The sequence below is a fragment of the Bos indicus x Bos taurus genome, chromosome 10 (assembly GCF_003369695.1).
Source record: "Bos indicus x Bos taurus breed Angus x Brahman F1 hybrid chromosome 10, Bos_hybrid_MaternalHap_v2.0, whole genome shotgun sequence".
NCBI lineage: Eukaryota > Metazoa > Chordata > Mammalia > Artiodactyla > Bovidae > Bos > Bos indicus x Bos taurus.
Window position 1 is genome coordinate 100,748,533 of NC_040085.1, and position 16,161 is coordinate 100,764,693.

General features: G+C 52.3%; 1 protein-coding gene and 1 pseudogene across 8 annotated transcripts in view; one reads left to right on the forward strand and one right to left on the reverse strand.

Annotated features, from left to right (window-relative positions):
• Nucleotides 1-16,161, reverse strand: part of FOXN3 (forkhead box N3) — a 461,393-nt gene that overhangs the window by 33,001 nt on the left and 412,231 nt on the right. For 6 of the 8 annotated variants that reach the window (XM_027552694.1, XM_027552693.1, XM_027552696.1 and 3 more), the window contains one exon: nucleotides 3,788-3,853. The exons of 1 other annotated variant lie outside the window; for it this stretch is intronic. In XM_027552694.1, coding sequence (XP_027408495.1) covers nucleotides 3,788-3,853 — 66 coding nt within the window. The remainder of the gene's footprint in view (nucleotides 1-3,787; nucleotides 3,854-16,161) is intronic. One more of the 8 variants, XM_027552700.1, reaches the window with a different exon arrangement.
• The window catches only part of LOC113899289, a 49,420-nt pseudogene continuing 48,350 nt past the window's right edge, over nucleotides 15,092-16,161 (forward strand).

Genomic DNA, 16,161 nt, shown 5'->3' on the forward strand with positions numbered 1-16,161 from the left:
TTCCCAGGCAAGAATCCTGGAGTGGGCTGCTATTTCCCGACCCAGGGACCAAGCATGAGTCTCTTCCGTCGCCTGCACTGGCAGACGGGTTCTTTACCACTGCGCCATCTGACAAGACCAGTGTGGCCACGCCAGAGCAGGTGAGATGTGGAATTCAGATCGAGCTGCGTTCTAAGCACACTGGATTTCAAAGACTCAATGTGAAAAAGAGGATGTAAAATATTTCATTAATACCGTAAAATAATACTGATTACATTTTGCAGGCCGATTCTTTATCACTGGAGCCACCTAGGAAGCCTTAATTAGAATCGAGAAGCTAGAATTAATCTACAGAGCCATATTTTTTTTTGGCAGGGGAGAGGGATGTGGATAGATTTGACCAGAAGCACAATCCAAAGCTCAGGAGGCAATGAGGCAGCGGTGTCCTGCCTGTATTTTCCTGGAAGCCATGTCCTGCAGAGCCCCTGAGACGTGATGGCACGCCTCGTGGAAGGCTCCCCACACCGCGACCAGACCGAGCCAGAAAGAGAGAACATTCCCTCTGGTGCTGTGGGGGAGGCAACGCTGCAGGCTGAGGTTCTGATGAGCTTGGCGCGCACAGCCACCCCACGGAAGCGAAGCGTCAGTGTGCAGGGAGGAGCTGAGGGCCCATGGGGAGGGAGCTAAGGGGCACAGGTGCAGTGGACACCCCCACGGCAGGAGGGGGCCTCCTCCTGACAGGGCTCCTGCCACCTTCTGGAGACGGCTCCCAGCCTGCGGCCAGTCTGCCCGTAGGAAGGATGAGAGGGCAGGACCTCAGCGGCCTGGGGCCCGGGATGGCTCCAGAAGAGCGAGGACAAAGGCGAGACCTTAAACCGCCCAGACCGGCCTCTGCCTGCCGCGCAGTGCCAGGGGCAGACAGACGGGGTGGGGCCCCGCTCACACGGGGGCGTTGAACCCGGGAGGCTGTCAACAGCAGCCCGCGAGAATGACGCTCCGGTAACAGACAGGCCATGGGCCCGCGCAGGCAGCAGGAAGGCAAGACCCCAAACCTAGGGGACACACGCGCACACACACCCCGAGGCAGGCTGCCCACTCCCCACCAGCGCCCCGGTGTCTGCTGCCTTTGAGTCTTTTGGCTAAAGGATCAGTTCAGTTCAGTTCAGTTCAGTCGCTCAGTCATGTCTGACTCCCTGCGACCCTATGAACCGCAGCACGCCAGCCCTCCCTGTCCATCGCCAACTCCCAGAGTTTACCCAAACTCATGTCCATTGAGTTGGTGATGCCGTCCAATCATCTCATTCTCTGTCGTCCCCTTTTCCTCCCGCCCTCAGTCTTTCTCAGCATCAGGGTCTTTTCCAGTGAGTCAGCTCTTCGCAGCAGGTGAGCAAAGTGACTAAGGGATCACCTCCCACTGTTGCCAGGCTTTGGGCAAAGCCGGCAGGGTCGGGCACAGTGGCTTCTGTGCTGTATGTCCGGGATGGTCTCCCTTCGGGAGGTGAGGTCCTGCCTCACATCCCAAACAAGAAATGTCAGGTTGGGAGGCAAAGGGAGAGCAAAGCATGGAAGAGCTAACTGCAGAGAGTCCTGGTGTCGGGACACAAACTGACTGCGCTTCTTAGGAGGCTGAGGGGGGGTGCCTGGGGGCCCCCCAAGTGCAGGAACGGACGCTCACCTCCTTTTGACGGCCCTGCTCCAATCTTGGGGGCTTCTCACCCACTGGCTATGCCCTAGCTGGATTTCCAGGGGATCTGATGAGGCTTGGGGTCAGACAGGAAGGTGAATATAAAGCTGATGCGCTACCCTCTGCCCAGTCACTAAACTGACTTCTCTGCTGTCTCCTTCCACGACTTCCATGGGCTGCCCAGTCCCTTCCTACCAGGACGCTAGAGCCTGCTCCTGGCAGGCTCACCAGGGCTGTGGCTGGGCTTCTCACAGTAGTCAGAGCTAGGTGGGCAAGCCCTACATGACGCCACAGCTTCACATGAACATGGAGCTGTGAAAACTCAAGTTCAGCATTTCAACACGCGTAAGACTGCGGACACCTGAGAAAATGTTACAATATGTGTTACAGTAAGGGAAAGGGGAGCAGTTCATTTAGCCATGAGAACGCTAAAAACAATTAACTTCTTAACTCGTCAGGATCAACCCTTTTCCTTTTTTATCTGTGATCAGGAATCTAGCGACAATGGATCTTTATAAAACTGCCCAGGATCTGTTAATGACCAATCCCCTTGCCTTTCCTCGATTAACTCCTTTATTCCTGTTCATCAAAATAATTTCTTTAAACCAACGATCACTGTGGGCAGTGACTGGTACGAAGGAAGGTACCCAAACCTTATGCAGCTCTGATCAAGTCAGTACACTTGCCCTGTGATGAATTATCCAACTTGATTTCAGAAAAGTGTTTCAGACCGTAACTGGATTACAGTGTGGTCTACTCTCTTCCTGCAAGAGTCATCTGAGAACCGAGTTCTTTTTTTTTTTTACTTCCGTGTAACTTCAAACATCCTTTAAAACCCACACTACAGGTTAACTGCTAGTTACAGGACTGCACTGGCTCTGCGTCTGCTTAGCAGTGGTGATTCCGTCTCGGAGGTGTGGGCAGCCTGTATTTCAATGGCCAGCAGGCTGAGCTCAGCAAAGAGAGAATGAGGATTCTTTCCCTTCAGGATCAAGTAACCACAGCCTTCAAGTAACCGCAGCCTTTGGCAGAGAGGTGACCGTCCTGAGAACGCCTGGCTGTGTCTCTTGGGTTTTTTAAACCAAGGAACAGGGGCGGAAGGATGGAGCCAATTTCCTAAAGCTGCTGCTAGAACTCGACATCAGACAGCTGGGGAGAGTCTGGGAACAGATGTTCTCCTGTGGGAGACTCCACAAGCCCCTGAAATGGGGGTCCCTTTGCTCAGCAGGCTGGGCGGTGCTCAGAACGAGGCAGGTGGGCATGGGAGGGGGTTGGCTGCGGCACGCCACGAGTCCACGCACAGCAAGGTGGAGACATCATTATCCTGCCAACGAGCCGAACAGGCCGCAGGGGCCAAGCTGGCTGTCCGAGCAACAGGCTTCCACCAGGAGAGGGACATGGCCGCCAGGAGGACAGGGGACACATATCTGCGTTTGGGTCATTGGTCATCACTGGGGGAGGAGACCATTCTAAAAACACGCTAGCTCCAGAGGTGGGGAGAAGACATCGGATGGTGCATGGAAGAGCAGTTCGAGGGAGGAAGCAAAGAGATGTCTTGGGCTTGGCCTTGCTGGAGGGCCGACAGGAGCCCTGCTTGGCGAAAGCAGCCCAGGCCTTCCGTCTGTGTGACCTCGTGCACAGGATGACACGGGGCAGGGGCACCCCGGTGTTGCCCTTTTGAGGCTGTTCCAAGCTCCTGCATAGGAGGAGGACGGGAGCCTGTTATTCATGAGGTCCCCCAGGGGAGAGGAATGTATGCAAATGGGTCCTGCTGAGTCCCGACTGTGAACTGGGCCCCTGCAGCCTCTTCTAGCAGAAACGACAGACTCCCAGCAACAGCTCCTGAAGGAGAAAGGGTCTGTTCTCTGGGACTCACTCCTGGTCCCCTTCCCTGCCCCCGAGTCTCAAGCCCTGAAATTATCTTAGCATTCTGTCATCTTGGAAACACACCTATGCATTCTCTACGCACGTGTATGGAACCACGCACTGTGGTAATTCAAAGTGATTCTCTAAGTTGGGGGGGGCGGTCTGCTTGGGCATTAGTTCTTCCTACGGCCTGGTATGTACAGGAGAAGGTTAAGTTCACAAGCTGCGGTGGTGTAGGCTATAGAAGCATCTACTCACAACCTGCGTGTATCTCAGGGGGAGTATTCAAAAGCATCATGGCAGTGGCAGCGTCAATGTCAGGATCTGGAAAAATCAACCAATAAACAACATTATTTACAACGGGGCCGGTGTGTGCGTGTGTTCCTCCCCCTGCAAGTTACAGTTTATGAACGCAATAGAGAAAAAAACCAAAAATTCAGGAACTTGGGTCTTCCACGGTTGGCCCAGTGGTTGAGGATCCACCTTCCAATGCAGGAGAATGCAGGTTCGATTTCCTGGTTGGCGAACTAAGATTCCACATGCCGTGGGGCAAGTGAGCCTGAGTGCCCACTTGTTACAACGGAAAGAAGTCCTCTCGCCCATTTATTACAATGGAAAGAAGTCCTCTCGCCACAATGAAGGACCCACACACGGCAACGAGGGATCCCGCGGGCTGCACCTAACACCCAGCACCGTCAAAAACAAAGAAACACATAAAGAACGCAGAAACTAGAGGAGCATTCCCAAAGGTGACTTTCTTCCCGTTTGGATGCGCAAAGAGGAACGCTGCTCTAGAAGGAGATTTAAGGGGCACGTCAGCGAGGCTTCCGGACGCAGCGTGGGCTCCTGTGCACGGCGCTCATTCCATCGTTTGCGCCGCGTGCTCCTGAGAAGCTGCTGATCTCCGCACCCGCTCAGCCCTTCCCCCTGCGGTGGAGGGGCAGGAGAGCGGGGATGACAACACGAAGTCCAGCCTCGGGAACCTCTAACGAGGCGGGGACGCTCACGGCATCAGAAGAGAAAGCACTAGTCACACCTGCATCTAGGGGGACACTAACGGGACGTTCGGTTCTTTCCTTTCGTCAGCAGAACGTAAACCGCGTTTTGAGGCTGTCACAGCAGTGGTGGAGGAGGTGAAGGCGTTAAACACACACACACACACACACACACACACACACACTTCAACTCTATAAAGAGAAAAAAATCACAGTTCTGATGGTGAACATACAACAGTTGTTTCCACATCTATTATTGCTTTTAATATGAGACCAAAAAAAAAAAAATACTCATCACTTCATTGCTATCCGTCTGAAGAGGTTTCTGAATCCTTTCTGATCCACCGGTTGACAGATGGCTGCTTATATATAGACAGAAAAATATTATCCTTTTATAACTAAATTCATTTTCCTCTGAGAAACAGCAGCGCTGCTGCTATGGAGATGAAAGTCGCCATGGCAACGGTAAACAACCCCCAGGAACGGTCGCTGAATGGGCTGAAAGGAGCAGCTGCCCCGGCGGCGTCCCAGCTGCGCGGGGTGAAGCTCAGCCGCTCGGCGGGGAGCCACGCGACAGGCGCCGCCAAGCCCCATGCACATACAGGAGTCGACGGCCACAGCCTGTCCCTGGGGACCGCCACCTCCGTGTCCCCCCACCGGCGACGGACGACGGCGGGGGCCCCTCACGTGTCAGTTCTCGTACAAATTATACACCCCAAAATTCAATTCACTGCTGATGGCTCCATGGCACTTTATTTGGGGTTTTTATGCTAAAAAATGACTTAACCGTTTTTTTTTAAAAAGTACATTTTTCATAACTTTATAGGAGCAGTTTAATTCTAGGGAAGTAATGTGATGCAGTATAAAGCCCCACAGGCGATTAATAATATGGATGATGCTGGTTCCAAAAGACAATGTCTCAAAAAAGGAAAAAAAAAAAGGAAAGAAACAAAACAGAGGTAGATGAACTAGACTCTGCAGCCTTTTCTATTTTACCTGCAGGAGGCCCATTACTTACACTCCGTAATGGAGTGCAAGTTTATTTTGATACGTACATTTTATGAAAAACAGGTAAATTAATTTATTTGACAACTCCTGGGGTGAAATTCCTCAGTCATCGATTCTCCTTGATTTTAAAATATTAATGCATATATCAGTTGAACGATGAATCAAAACACTTAAAGCTACACTCATTGCTGCCAGGGTTGCTGCAGCGCCTGCCCTCTCAACTCCCCAGCAAGACAAAGGGCTCACAGTGCCGAGGCACCGCTGGGATTCCACAAGCCACGGGCAGCAGGCAGCTCCCGGGAGGTCACGGCGGGGGCTGAAAGGCCTAAAAGGCCTTCCCTTTCTCAGGACTGAGGAAATACGCATGTTTCCCCTCACCAAGCAAAAGTTCTTTGAAGTGATCGAGAATGCAAGTGTTGCAGGCAACCCAAGGCTCACCTGCCTGGAGGGTCCCCACCTCCCCCGGCCACTCCCACTTGGAGTTTTCCTGAGTGGCCAGGAGGTCCGATGGGGACAGAATAAGATGAAACACAGGTAAGGAGTCTTGAGGCTTTTCCTGCTCGTTCTCTCAGAAAATGAAAGAAAGTAGTTCCATACTCTTCAAAAACACATCTGACCTCAGGAGGAAGGTGTAAGGGACCCCAGATGGAAAGATGTAATGAAAGAAATGCAAAGGGAAGAAAGAGAACCTTAACCGGAGAGAGTATCCGCATCACAGGCTCAGCGGGGCAGCCCCAAGGACAGCACGGCGGCGGGGGAGCTTCAGACCCATACGGCATCCGCCCCATCCGCCAAATAAACACACAAGCTACGTAAAAATAAGACGCTTCACGACAAGCCCTCCAATCCTGTCTTCTGCCCAGACTCGCCACGCCCAAGGCCCCCAGAGATGAAAGTCCGTTGCTATCTTGGCATTCCTGCTGGTCCAGGCACTTGGGGGTAAGTGTAACACCCAGCCTTCTCACTGTTTCATTCATCATCAGCTCCTGAGCCCCTGCACGGGTCGGAGTCCCTGGGAGCCTAAGCCTGAAGACGCAGCAGAGTGGAACGGAGAGCAGACCTGGAGCGCCTCCATCACGACCTCTTGGCAGGCGAATCAGCAAATATGGGAACCGCAGACGGTGTGAGAAAACGGTGAGGAAGCGTGTTCGTGCAGGTGTGTGCTCCCTGGCACGACGGCGCCAGCCCTGCCCCAGGGCATACAGTGAGACTCATCCTGGGGGGACAGTTTGACGAGCATGACAGGTTTCATACCACTGCTTCTTGTTCAGTTGCTAGGTCAGGTCCGACTCTTTGTGACCCCATGGACTGCAGCACTACAGGCTTCCCTGTCCTTCACCATCTCCCAGAGTTTGCTCAAACTCATGTCCATTGAGTTAGTGATGCCACCCAACCATCTCATCCTCTGTCGTCCCCTTCTCCTCCTGCCTTCAATCTTTCCCAGCGTCAGGGTCTTTTCCAATGAGTCGGCTCTTCGCATCAGGTGGTCAAAGTACTGGAGTTTCAGCCTCAGCATCAGTCCCTCCAATGAACACCCAGGACTGATCTCCTTTAGGATGGACTGGTTGGATCTCCTTGCAGTCCAAGGGACTCTCAAGAGTCTTCTCCAACACCACAGTTCAGAAGCATCAATTCTTCGGCGCTCAGTCTTCTTTATGGTTCAACTCTCACATCGAGTGCTACCACCATCATAATCAAGGTAAACAGTAGAGCTAAGATACACATTTCCTTCACTCCAAAGTCTCCTTTGCCCTGCTGCTCTGGGCAACTACAGATTTGCTTTCTGTTATCCATCTGTGGAGCAGGGTCAGTGGTTCATTCCTATCGCTGTTCTTGCCCCCTAGTTCCCCACTGTATAGATACACTAAGGTGTGTTTATCCACCCACCTGTAGATGGACATCTGGGTTGATTCCAGTTTGGGATCTTCCAAAAAAAAAAAAAAACCAAAAAGCTACTGTGAATTTCTGAACCAGTCTTTTGAGAAGATACGCTTTCATCCCCTTGGGTAACTGCTGATAAGTGTATGCTCAACTTTACAGGAACATGATTCTCTTTTCCAAAGAGGCTGCACCATGTATGAGTTCCAGTGGCTCTACATTTGTGTCAACACTTGAAACTGTCAATAAAACTTGAGCCATTCTAGAAATGTGATGGTATATCCTGGTGGTTTTAACTTGCATTTCCCTACTGACAAATGATGCTGACAGCTTCTCAAGTGTTACCAGCCATGGGCATATCTTCTTTTGCGGAAAGCCTGTTCACGTTTGTGCCTGTTTTCTAACTGGGTTGCTAAATTTCTTACTATAGAGTTTTAAGCTTTCTTTCAGCATTCTAGATGGAAGTCCTTTGTGAGATACATTTTTCTCAATCCATGGCCTGTCTACTCAGTTTCTTAATAGTGTTTTTTAATAAGTAAAAGTTTGAAATTTTTGTAAAGTCCAATTTATCACTTTCTTTGATAAATTTTTCTCAATGATTTTTGTATCCCAACTAAAAAATCTTTGTCTACCCCCAAAGTTGCATAGAAGTGTCTCCTGACGGGCATCTTTTTAAAATCTCATGTTAGTATATCAAGTATAAACTTTATCTGGGTTCAATACTCAGATCCAAATAAATGAAAATGGAAGGGATCAATCAGACCTCTTTCTTTATCTGGCAGGCTGATGAAGCACAGACCTCCAGAACCATACGGGTCAGTACAAGAAGGGCCCTCTCTGGCTCCATGTGTGCTGGGAGAACCCCAGGCAGCCCGAGAGCGTTAGGCAGCCAGGCTTGTCCGAAAGAAAGTCTCTCGGACCCTCTGCTATACACACGACACGTCTTTATGCTTATCACAGCCTGACCTCTTGTGTGTGTTCCAACCTTCAGAGAAGACCACCTCCCATCTCTCCTCTCTACAGAGATGCCGAAAGTGACAGTCACTCAGTCTTGTCCGACTCCTCGCGACCCCATGGACTATACAGTCCATGGAATTCTCCAGGCCAGAACACTGGAGTGGGTAGCCTGTCCTTTCTCCAGGGGACAACCTGGAGATGGAACCCAACCCAGGGATCGAACTCAGGTCTCCCGCATTGCGAGGGGATTCTTTACCAGCTGAGCCACCAGGGAAGCCCAGTATTATTAAAATGTTTAAGTTTTTTCCCTTAAAAAAAAAAATCAAGAAAGCAATGCACGCCCATTGTGGAAAAAAACAAAAACAAAACACTCAGTGGATATGACGTGAGGAGTAAATGCCCTCCTTCCCTGCAGACCCAGTTCCAGAGTTACAGCTTCTCGCCCACCTGTCCAGAAACTGTCTATACAAACATAGGCATTTACTGAAATACCAGCGCACAGACACTCATGCACACATACCTATTTTTAAAAAATTGGTTCCTATGGAAAATACTTTTCTGGAAAGAACTCTTCCCCCTTATTTTTCAGTTAATGACAGATCTTGGCACACTTTCATATTAATGTCCATCAGCTGAAGTTTTTATGCGATGACTTTTTCAGGCAGAAAAACAGCCCACAGGGCTAGCGGCGACATGGCCTCTCCTTCGGACTGAAGACTCTGGGCAGGCAGACACAGAGCCCTTGTAGCCAGAAACCTGGCCCACACATGGCTTCTCCCCATGGATTCGGAGGCCTGGGCACAGTCCCTCCGCCCCGTCCTGTGGAGCAGCGAGGCTCCCGTCTCTCCCTCCCCAGCCCATCACAGCCTTTGCTTCCCAGCCTCTCTGAGGGGCTCGCCGTAGCGGCCCCCTTGGTAACACGCTCGTTCTCTCGAGCACACTTTGGGGAGGCTTCCCAGAGCCCGACTGCCAATGCAGGAGACACAGGAGTCGAGGGTTGGACCCCTGGGTGGGAAGACCCCCTAGAGGAGGGCATGGCAACCCAGGAATACCTCCCCGGTATTCCTGCCGGGAGAATCCCATGGACACAGGAGCCTGGTGGGTTACAGTCCCTGGGGTCATAGAGTCAGAAACGATGGAAGTGACTTAGCACAGAAGTCTCTCTGCCGCCCCCACCCCGCTCAACCTGGCTTACCAGCATAAGTAAAGAGGAAGATGTTTTTTTTGGCCAGGAACTCTTTTTAGGAATGAAGATCCACTTGGCAGAAGCCAACCTTCTGATGTGTCTGGGGAATGAGGCTGGGGCAGCAGGACAGGAGAAGAGAAAGGCACCCTCTGTTCTTGGAGGGGACCACGGGGGTACTGAGCTCAGCATCCTAAGACTGGAGGCCATATCATTTACCACTAGGTTGGCTCAGTGAGACACCGAGTATGCCATCATGGAAGCTTAATGCCCATCTTCAAAACCAAGCCAATCTCTAATCCCACATTAAAAAAAAAAAAAACTCGCTTCTCAGGCTTCAGTAACAAATGTTACTTCTCTGCTGGCCCGGTTCCCAGCGGCCCATTTCAATTTTCATCTTTAATACAGCTGTCTTATCACATTGCCTCCTCTCTGCGCTATGAGACTGAAAAATGGTCACACATTTTAAAGATGTTTTCGAACTCTCTTTCTCCTGAAGGTATAGACACGATTATATTACCCTACAGTGAAATAGGAGGTAATGAAGTTTCCAGAACCAACTGTTCAGCTGCTTGGATTAAAAAAAAAAAAAAAAGACTGTGGTTTGTATTACCAAACTGTGGAAATGGCTTCTTCTGGGTACTGGGAGGAGATTGCAGCACACAGCCTGTGGGATCTTAGCCGCCCATCAGAGATGCAAGCCCTGCCCGCGGCAGTGCAGATGCAGAGCGTCAACCACTGGACCGCCAGGGAGGGCCCCCAGCTCATCGTTTTAATTAAATAAACATGTTTTTATCTTTTGTCGGTTTTGTGGGGTTTTAGCTCCCTGACTGGGGACTGAACCCACGCCTTCCGCACCGGAAGCGCAGACTCTCAGCCACTGGACCACCAGGGAGGTCCCGGGGAGGCTTCTTCTCTGTGACCGTGATGGAGAGCACGAGGCTCGGCTTGAGGAGGCTCGGCGTTGACTCTGGAGGCTGTAGCTGAAGAACAAGTGACGTCGGTTTTGCTGGATCTGAGCGGGCTCCTTTTCCAAGGCTGCTGGGGGTCTGCAGACCTGCGATATGCTGACTGGTTTTAAACCGCATTGCACCGAGCGCCTGGCTCCGCCCACGACGCTCCCCGACTTCCCCTTTCCAGCTCATGGCTGCCAGAAACGTGCTCCACGGAGAACCTAACCAAGGGGCATCTGCTGCAGGGCCTGCGGGGGCAGCTAGCGAGCAGGCTCTGACCCGTGCCGCCCTGGGGCCGCTGGGCCTGCTGGCCGTGAGCAGGGGGGCATCGGCGGTTTGCGGGAGGGGCTGCTGATGCTGGGGGGGTGGGGAGGGGCACAGGCCGAAGCCTTCCAGACTCCGGACTTCCTCACTTTGGAAACCTCCTGTTTGGTCTTGCCTTCCTCAAGAGCAAAAGCCCACCACCCGGCGGAAACCGGGAAGCCAGCTCTGAGTGGGGATGGCTTCCAGGGGCAGGAATGGGAACGGGGGCTCCCACGAGAGCCCCGGCATCGGACGACCTGGCCACACCGACGTCTCGGAGGAAGGGCGCACCAAGTCCAAAAGCTGGAGACAGGCTCAGGCTGGGGGTCCCCGAGGTGGGGGCGCAAGGCCCGCTGGGACGCTGGGGGCACCGTGGGCCTGGGCGCATACCTGGGGCACGGCTGTTAGCATTCCTGGGTGACACTCACCCTCACACGTCTGAGAGGCTAACCCTCCGGGCATCCCTCTAGGTGGTTAGGGGGCTCCAGGGCACCTACCTGGCGCGGTTTTCTCCCCTCTCCAGCTATCACTTCTCCCCACCGACTGGAAGGTCAGCTCCTGCCCAGGCCCCACCAGAAGCCACTTCCTCCTCGAGCAACGGCCACAGGGTTCCTGGCAGCTCCTGCACCAACCCCTCCCCATCCCGGGCAGTTCTCCTGGGAGCCTGGCCCCCACCAGGCACCGCAATGCTTGTCTCCACCGACAGCTGAAGACTTCCATTTGCACAGCGTCTCCAACTAGCTCTGTGTTCAACTGGGTGGACCTGCAAAGCCACTTTTCCAGAAGCAAAGAGCCCATCTCAGAGTGACACCGGCAGGTGCGTGAGACTTAGTGCCACAAAGAACGCTGGCATCAGTGCCCCAAGGCACAGAGCGACCGCCTGCCTGGCTCTCAACTGTCTTCCTCCCTGAGAACTGGAAGAACGACAAACTCTGAACACCGGGCACACGTCTGTATAAATTACGCCGACTCACCAGAACTTCAGAAGGGGCCAGGGAGCCATCGATTTCCCCAGGCCTGGTAGGTGATGACGGCCACCAGAGAGGACAGGTCAGAACTAAACCTCAGCCCGTGCTTTCTATCGACTGCATTGCGCACGCCATCCCATGCAACAAACCACCATCCTGTGTTCTCGGGCCTTAGATGGTCATTCAGCTGAACTGAAGAAAGCGTTTCCCATGCTGGAATCAGCCATCTCAGCAGAAAGCTGCCCTCAAGCATGGACGAGGACGAGGGGCAGCTGCCATTCTAGACACTGAGCTCTACCCTCAGGTTAGCTGCACAGTGGGCAAGGGTCACACTCTACACCTGGGAGCGATGCTCAGCATCTCCCTTCGTTTACTTCGAGACAAGTATTCCAAGAACCTGTCTGCAGTCAGGGGATGTGGGTAGGGTGAGGGAAGTAAATGAAAAACAAAATAATTTGTCTGTTACAGCCCATGGGCTACACCATCCCCAGAGAGGGATCCCCCATGAGGCTGGAAACAAGGCTGTAGTCAGTAGTGATGGGCGGCTGGGTGAGTGCGGGGGGCGAGGGGCCCAGAGGGACACGTGCAGCCCCCACCCCGACCCTCTGTGTCTGCACCCCAGGGACCTGAGTTCAAGGGCGTGTCAACGAGCTCCCTTGCTTCAGTGCAACGGGTTTCCAAATGAACATCAGAGGTAAAGAACGCCCCTGCCAATGCAGGAGACCTGGGTTGGATCCCTGGGTGGGGAGACCCCCTGGAGGAGGGCGTGTCAACCCACTCCAGGATTCTTGCCTGGGGAACCCCATGGACTGAGGAGCCTGGCAGGCTTCAGTCCATGGGGTTGCAGAGAGTGGGACACGACTGAGTGACTAAACAACACATCTCTTATGAATGGACTTCCCTCTAGCTCAGCTGGTAAAGAGTCTGCCTGCGATGCAGGAGACCAGGGCTCAATCTCTGAGTCTGGAAGATCCCCTGGAGAAGGAAATGGCAACCCCCCCCCCCCCTCCAGTATTCTTGCCTGGAGAATCCCATGGACAGAGGAGCCTGGGAGGCTACAGTCCACGGGATCGCAGAGTCGGACACGACTGACTGACCGAGCACGTGCTGGGGAGAGGCCTATCCTGACCAGGAGTAGGCCAGAGAAGGAAGGACTTCTGCCTGCTTTCAGATCCAAGAAAGCAAATATGTTAGCGCTCTATGGTCACCCTTTCTCAGATGAAGAGTCACAAACATATACTACTAAAACCTGAATATTCATTGGAAGGACTGAAGCTGAAGCTCCAATACTTTGGCCTCCTGATGCAAAGAGACAACTCATTGGAAAAGACCCTGATGCTGGGAAAGACTGAGGGCAAAAGGAGAAGAGGGTGGCAGAGGATGAGATGGTTGGATGGCATCAGCGACTCAATGGGCATGAATCTGAGTAAACCAGGGTATGGTGAAGGACAGGGAGGCCTGGTGTGGTGCATGCAGTCCATGGGGTCGCAAAACAGTTGAACAGGACTTGGCGATTAAACAACAGCAACAAAACCTAGTTACTTACAATCTGCTTGGGGTACATTTTTAAAGAGTGATTTTTGTTGTCGTTGTTTATTTATTATTCGGCTGTGCCGCCCACATGGGGGATCTGAATTCCCGACCGGGGACAAGCCTGTGCACCTCTGCAGTAGAAGTGTGGTGTCTGAACCACTGGACCGCCAGGGAATCATCTGCTTGGGGTACCTTAATAATCAGCGGAAGGAAACGAACAGGCTCTCTTCCCTACACTCACACACACGACTGCGACAGCGGGCTGACACCACTGTGCCTCCACGGGTCAGTGGGTCCTGGGAAAGCCCAGCTCTTTCTCCATCGGAGACCCGAGTCTTAGACACGAAGAGGGACCAAAGCAGGGAGAAGCGCACTTTCCGCTGGAGTCGCGGAGGCCCTCGTTCCCGTTCAGGCTGCACACGCCGCACCAGAGCCCCGACGTCGCTCCTGAGGGACTGGGACGCCCTCTTCATCAGCAACGGTGCTGACTGCCGCCGACCCATCGCCTCCGCGATTCCACAGAGAATCCAGGCTGCGGATTCTCGCAACAGGATTACTGGCCACTGAGCTCTGTCTGGGCCTCGGTTTTAATGCTCAGCCTTTCATGCTTCCTGGTCTAATCCTCACCCCCAAATGCATTAGGGGGAAAAAAGATAAAAGCACATCTGCTGCTTGGTATCTGTGTGTGTGTGTGTGTGTGTAGTTCTCTGAAACATGTTTATTCAGAAACAACTTACACTACGAAATATACTGATTGAAACAGCAAAACAAAGCACCAACAAAGCACTTGTTTCCTTCATCCTGCAGGTGAACTTTAGCGAACGGCTGTCTCGAAGCTGGCTCCTGAGATGTCCTACACTTTCTAAGGCTTGCAAAGAAGGTGGATACAATGAGGAGACCAGAATTCCATTTTCGCTGCCTCATGCTTTCTCAATTGCAAACAAAGAGACACTGGCCCCATCCATCCACTGTTGAGAACAGAAAATCTCATGAGGGTGTTAAGGAGTAATTCAATTTAGACACAATTAAATACGGAAATACGTGGAAATGTAGATTCAAGATTAAGACCGCAAATACAAGTATCACAGAAATAAAAAGGATTAAGTTTTCCACCCAAGAAGATTTACACTTAACGCTATGCTACTGGGACAGAAGTCCTAAAGGAGATACCGACCAGCTGAGAAGACGACCGACCCTAAGGGTGGAAGATCCCTGTACCTTAAGGCCTGTGGGTGGGCAGGGTAGGAATGATCAGTGAAACTACGAAGCAGTGAGCTGACCTTCTGGTGGGCAGATGGGAAACTGGTTGTAAAGACAAAAAAACAGAACAAAACAAAACAAAACCAAAAAACCCCCAAAACCAGAAAAAAACAAAAAAATAACCCCAGAAGTTTTCCAGAACAATTTTGGGGAACGTCTGCATCCCTGGAACAAGTATTCTGTCTTGAGGCTACGTGGAAGGATCTCTCTTATTTTGGATGTGCTTGAAAAAAAAAAAAAGAATAGAGCTCCTTACTTTCCAACCACATAGCATACAAGAGTCAAAGACCCGGTCCATAAAAACACGAAGCCGGTACATCGTGGAACGAAGGCGGCCAAGTGCTGAGGGCAGAGCAGAGCAGGGAAGCAGGCTTGTAAAGGAGGGGAGTCCAGGCCAGAGCTGACTTCCTTCTGCAGATCCCCTGTGTGTGTTCTTGCTAAGCCAGAGCAAGGTTTTCAGCGTTGTGTCTGGGGCGTAATTTGTTTTTGGAAAAACCAAGAGGTGATGATCTCCAGACCGTCTCATGAACAGACCCAGGCAGACCCTGAAGGTAAAGTGGATGGAAGCTGAGGGCGGCGTGGGTGGGGTCCATCTGGAGACCACCCTGCCGGCCTCCTGGGCAGCAAGGGGTGCGCGCCCCCCCCGACGACAACTGGGGTCCTTCTCTCTCCGCAGAGGGCACTTCCCATCTTTCAAAAGGGAGAAAAGCTGGAGCGAGTGTGAAACGAGCAAAACCAAACACGGACGCTGGCAAGGAGAGCAGGAAGCGTCCGCTGGGGCCACGGCCGCTGTGCAGCACCCGGGGCTTTCTCTCCCCTTTCGGGATGCTTCCAGCAAGGCTGTCGGCCCCTCTTCACCCGGGAGCAGGAGCCCCACCTGGGCCCCGGGTCAGCGTGGCAGCTGTCCCCCGAGCCCCACTTCTGTGCGCTCCGGCCACCAAGGTGCCTGCTGACAGACACTCAGCCCTGCCTGGAAGGCCAGGCAGGCACAAGGGGACCCTACGGCCACCAGCCTCCCGTCCGCGCAGATGGTGACAGCTCCAGAGAGGGTGTACGTGTGTGATGGGGGCGGGGGCACGGAAGAAAGGGGTGAGGACAGAACATGCATTCTAGAAATCTGGGCTTCGGCTTGACTCGTGATGGAGAGAAAAGGCTGGGAAGCCTAACCGTTTCTTCCCTCCCTCTCTGACTCTTTATGTCTTACTGTTTCTTTTTTGTTCCAGCCACGCCATGTGACTTGCGGGATCCTAGCTCCCCGACCAAGAACTGAACCCCAGCAGTGAACGCACTGCGTCCTAACCAGTGGATGACCAGGGAAGTCTGAAGACTGGTTCTCTCTAGGACATATAAGCTGTTTAAGAAAGGGTTTTTTTTTTTTCTTTTTATTTAAAAAAGTTCTTCATAGCCAACAAGGGAAGTCTGAAGACTGGTTCTCTCTAGGACATATAAGCTGTTTAAAAAAGGGTTTTTTTTTTCTTTTTATTTAAAAAAGTTCTTCATAGCCAACAAGGGAAGTCTGAAGACTGGTTCTCTCTAGGACATATAAGCTGTTTAAAAAAGGGGTTTTTTTTTTTTTTTTTTCTTTTTATTTAAA